This window comes from Mastomys coucha, unplaced genomic scaffold (assembly GCF_008632895.1).
Source record: "Mastomys coucha isolate ucsf_1 unplaced genomic scaffold, UCSF_Mcou_1 pScaffold1, whole genome shotgun sequence".
NCBI classification, from domain to species: Eukaryota; Metazoa; Chordata; class Mammalia; order Rodentia; family Muridae; genus Mastomys; species Mastomys coucha.
Genome location: NW_022196891.1, coordinates 30,698,593 through 30,703,567, shown reverse-complemented (window position 1 = coordinate 30,703,567; position 4,975 = coordinate 30,698,593). Strand labels below are relative to the sequence as shown.

The 4,975-nt window shown below is 51.6% G+C and overlaps 1 protein-coding gene across 1 annotated transcript; it reads left to right on the top strand.

Moving 5' to 3' along the window:
* The first annotated feature begins 253 nt into the window (after positions 1 to 253).
* Btg2 (BTG anti-proliferation factor 2) lies at positions 254 to 4,112 on the top strand. Its single transcript, XM_031382969.1, has 2 exons — positions 254 to 474; positions 1,700 to 4,112. Exons 1-2 carry the CDS (start codon positions 333 to 335, stop codon positions 2,032 to 2,034), a joined length of 477 nt encoding a protein of 158 aa, XP_031238829.1. The 5' UTR covers positions 254 to 332; the 3' UTR covers positions 2,035 to 4,112.
* Positions 4,113 to 4,975: the final 863 nt, after the last annotated feature.

Here is a 4,975-nt window from a genome sequence, read left to right as displayed (position 1 = left end):
CGCGCTTCCTCTGCCCAGGTCCGAGGGCCCTCTCCCGTCCGCCTCCCACTGCACGGGAGTCCGGTGCTGGTTCCCAATAATGACGTCAGCGAGCGATGACCTCAGCGCCCGGGAGGCGCGGGCGGGGCGAGGGGGGCGGGCACGGGAGGATGGGAGAGGCGGGGCAGCGGAGAGATACGCCCCCATCCGCCAGCGTCGGCCAATGGGCGCCACCGCCAGCTCCCCGCCTCCCCGAGTGGTATGAAAGGCGCAGCCCGGGGAAAGTCCGGGCAGAGCCCGAGAGGCGGCCGGACCGTCATCGATCTAAAACAGCTACGACCTCAGCCACCGATATGAGCCACGGAAAGAGAACCGACATGCTCCCGGAGATCGCCGCCGCCGTGGGTTTCCTGTCCAGTCTCCTGAGGACCCGGGGCTGCGTGAGCGAGCAGAGACTCAAGGTTTTCAGTAGGGCGCTCCAGGACGCACTGACCGGTGAGCACACGTAGGGGTCCAGGAGCCACCGGGGCGCGGCCACTCCTTGCCTGGGGTGTCTTTCCTCACCGTTTCTGGGACGGGGACCCCTACGCGACCCCTCCGGGTCTCAGATGTCTTGCTCTAACTAATCTCTGAGGCCAGTGATGGTCCTCTGTCCCTTCGGTTAGGTCTCCGTCTCCCCGCCCTCCGGTCCCCGCCTCGCTCCCGAGGCTCTGACCCTCTTCCTTGAGTGCATTCTAAGACCCTGACAACACCGCGAGAAAAGTCAGTGTGTGTGTCCAGAGTACGAGCTCACCTTTATCTCTGAATCTTGGAGACCTCCAGACCCTCAGGGGATGCTGTGGGCCACGAAGCCAGCTATAGCCAAGCTATGCGACTTTATGCGCAATTGAACTTTCTAGACAACTCTGAGTCCTAGCCACTGTTGCTGTATAGTCCTGGGCCTGCCATCGTACAGCCCATTCTGCCGCTTGTTTACCCGCTGGAAGTTGTAATCTGGGCGCCTTTGTATTTTTTCTTTTTTGGTCCCTCTTCACCATCTGCCACCTATTGTAGTACAGAAAAGAGCCTGGTAGCCTAGCCAACTGCGGGGGAGTTGGGCGGGGGGTGCGTGTTATGGAGGCAGGGTGTGAGGGAAGGAGGTGGGGGAGTGATAAGCCGCCCTTTAGCCTCTGTCCCCAGCTGTTATAACTGGTTGGTTGCCTTGGGCGGGCGATAGCCATCTCCCAACACGTTGGCACAGATCTGAGGACTAACAGCTGTTTTATCAAAACAAAACCTTTTTTTTTCTCCTTACCTTTGCTAAAAATCTCAAAACTCTTCTGATGGGAAAGGGATGAGAGGCCTGGAGACTTGTTTGGGCAATCAACAACATTGGCTGCTTACTGGCTTTGAGATTTCAATGCTTGGGTCGTCAGGGCCCCTGCCCGTTTATGCTAGCCCCTCCTTCCTTAAAGAGGATTGTGCCAAAAATATCCTTAACCACAAGGGAGCATCTACCTGAAAGTTCCGGGGCTGCCTTCCAATGTACTCGGACTTGGAAAGGACCCAGGAATCTTTCTAAGTGGCAGGGGGAGTTTAAGGAGAGGCTCTTAAATACTGTCGCTTGAGAAGAGGAAGTCTTCTGCCCAGGCCCTCTCCCCTCATCCTCCCCTTGTGGTAAACATCAGAAAATGCTTTCTAACAGCGCATCGTCCTCTTGTTTTATTTTTTTTCCCCACAGATCATTACAAACACCACTGGTTTCCAGAAAAGCCATCCAAAGGCTCTGGCTATCGCTGTATCCGGATCAACCACAAGATGGACCCCATCATCAGTAGGGTGGCCAGCCAGATTGGACTCAGCCAGCCTCAGCTGCACCGGCTGCTGCCCAGTGAGCTGACCCTGTGGGTTGATCCCTATGAAGTGTCTTACCGCATCGGGGAGGATGGCTCCATCTGTGTCCTGTATGAGGAGGCCCCAGTGGCTGCCTCCTATGGGCTCCTCACCTGCAAGAACCAGATGATGCTGGGCAGGAGCAGCCCCTCGAAGAACTACGTGATGGCTGTCTCCAGCTAGATAGGAGCCACCCCACCCTGGCACTCTACTGTTCTCGTGCTGCCCTGACAACAGGCCACCGTATACCTCAACCTGGGGAACTGTATTTTTAAAATGAAGAGCTATTTATACATGTTATTATTTTTTTTTAAGAAAAGAGGAGGAAAAACCAAAAGTTTTTTTTTTTTTTTTTAAGAAAAAAAATTCCTTAAAGGAAGCTGCTTGGAAGTGGCCTCCCCAGGTGCCTTTGGAGAGAACTGTTCTTGATGGAGTCTGTGAGCCAGTGTTTGTCTAGGGGGATGAGTTGGGGATTGGCCTAGCCAAGGTAAAGGGGGCTTCTTGGCTCATCCCCCAGGAGGTGGTGAAAGGGAGCAAGGGTTAGCAACTGTGAATGAGAGGGGTCAGGGTCTGCTCTGGGTGACCGTCCCAGCTGGGATGACTGTATGCCTGGTCCCTCTCTTACTCAGGGGCATTCAAGCCTGATCTTAAATAATACTACATTGCCTAATCTTCTCTTTTGTTTTTCTGCTGAGATCCTGGGCAGACTGAAAGACCTCTCCTGTCCCTTCTGTTCTAAGCAGAATGTCTTGAAACGGCGTCTCATTTCTGAGTCTACCCTCGGGGGGTCCTGAAGAGCTTGTTTCCCAGCCTGGAATCTGTCTAAACATTGGGGGGTGGGATGTAAGGCAGGCGTGCAAAGACTTTGGGGCTAAGGTGGAGAGAAACCGCACAAAACCTTTGCTTCGCTCTGTGCTGCTTTGTATGGATGGATAGTGAATAATTTAGGGATGATTTGCAATGGAATTTGGGGACCCAAAGAGTATCCATTGGGGGTGGGTTTTTTGACCCAAACCCTCCTCTTGGGAACCACATGACAGTCTGAATGCTGCTACCGTTATTCCTTTGAGAGGTGACTCAAAGCTCCAGGGAACTCCAGGTCCTTTCTTACTGCCTTCTCTTCAAGAGCAGCCTCCCCTGTTCCTCTTTCCCCTGTGCTGCGGTTGGGTCCTGGAGGGCCCTATTTCCTAGGACAAGAGTTCTCAGTCACTGTGCAATAGTCCCAGGAAGCTCTGAGACTGGGCCTCCCAGCCCCACTGACGCCCTCATGGGTTTTAGGGACCCACTCTTCCCATTCTTCTAGGGTTCTGACTGGCTGGTGGGCCTTGCGGAGATCTCTTCCTGGGCTGCAGGGAGGGCATCTGTGCACTGCAGGACTACCTGCTATTTTTGTAGGGATGCCACAAAGAGCCAAACCTTGGGCACAGCTTTATCTCCTTGGTGCTCAGAGCACCTGTGGGGGAGGTTGCCTCTCTCTCTCTTTTTCTCTCTCTCTCTCTGTCTGTCTGTCTGTCTGTCTCTCTCTCTCTCAGTAAAATCCAAATTTATTTGTAGATGTGTGCAATATTTACTGTTCTGGGTTGGAGAAAATTGGGAAACACTGGGAAGAAATGGCTTTCCCTCAGGTTCAGTGACACTGAGGAGGGCTTCTCAGAAGGCCTCGAGTCTCTCAAACTGAAGGACAGAGCTAGAGCCAGCCAGTCACCCCTTGGTGAGGATCCCCTACCCTGTTTCTCTCCGCCACCATGGCATCCCATGTCCCATGGATTTCTCAACTCCTCAGTTTCTACTCAAAGGTGCTATTTACCAAACACTCTGCCCACCCTGTCTGGCACTCCCCGGCTTTGCACAGCCTTCCCAGGTGGCTTTGTCTCTTGCTTTAAAGTTAACTCTGGGCCCACAGACCCAAGAGCTGCGGATCGAAACAAAGCTGTGAATTGCTCCAGGCGGTTCTTGGGTTTTGTCCACACGAGGCCCCTGCCTTTTTAGAAGCAGCCTCCTGGTCTCATGCTTAAACCTGTTCTTTACTGCCCATGTTCACTTTAGAAATGACAAAACCCCGGAGCTGGACTGTTGAGCAGGCCTGTCTCTTACTAAGTAAAAATAAGTAATAGTGATAAGTTTGTAAGCTATTCTGACAGACAAGACAAAGGTTACTAATTGTATAATAGCGCTTTTATATGGAAGACTGTACAGCTTTATGGACAAATGTAAACCTTTTTTTGTTGTTGTTGTTTTTAATAAAAATGTAGCAGATCATGTACTGTGTAGAGAAGGTGAAATTCCATAGCGCTGACTGCCACCACCCTCTTAGTTCCAAACCCCTTCTTTGTGTTTCGTGTATTTCATCAGTTGTCCTGGGCTCCATCTGCAGCGTGCAGATGTTATTAAAGACAACCTAGGTGTATGGTGAAATCACTTCCACGCACCCCTCTCCCTAGGAGGTGGCTCCATACTTCTGTCCTTCTTGTGGATATTGTCACAGATCTCTAAAAAAAACATATGTTATCTGCACATTCTGCGGCCAATTCCATAGTTTTGTTCTTGGTCATTCAAACACATTGTAAAGCTGGCCGGCTGTGTCCACATCTGTGCAAGCAACCAACCATGGCTGGAAACTATGTATAGAAAAAAAAAAACAGTCAGGAAGTTCCAAAAACCACAACATTTTGGTTTGGCATACACTAAGCACACGGGTCCACGCCACATGACTGCAGCTATACACAAGCACACTGCTGCTCCTCCCGGTATCGCAAAGGTCACCCACGAGGCCAACATTTGAACATGGTTTCTTTCACATCCAGTTTACGCATGGCAGCATCGGGCCTACCGTGACAGCGTCTTTCCTGGACATGTGCAGACTTCTCTTGCCATTCCGGAAGCAGTCTAGTTTAACAACTATTGCCCATGCACTAGGCATTGCAGACAATCTTAGGATTTAAAGTAGTCCTGGGACAGGGGGTGGGGTGGGGTGGAGGGAGGGTATACTCAAGTAAAAACCGCTGCGCCATTTTATAAAGGAGGCTTCAGCATCTACAAGGTCCATGGAACCAATCCCCACGCAGCTATCTAGTGACTAGGCTATGTTGTCAATGAAGATTCGAAGGAGTTAGAACACACCCTG

What these genes read in the sequence shown, in the direction of transcription:
- Btg2 (XM_031382969.1), top strand. Translation starts at nt 333, where the DNA reads ATGAGCCACGGAAAGAGAACCGACATGCTCCCGGAGATCGCCGCCGCC. An exon ending in GCTCCAGGACGCACTGACCG is followed by an intron (nt 475 to 1,699) that starts GTGAGCACACGT and finishes TTTTCCCCACAG; the next exon opens with ATCATTACAAACACCACTGG.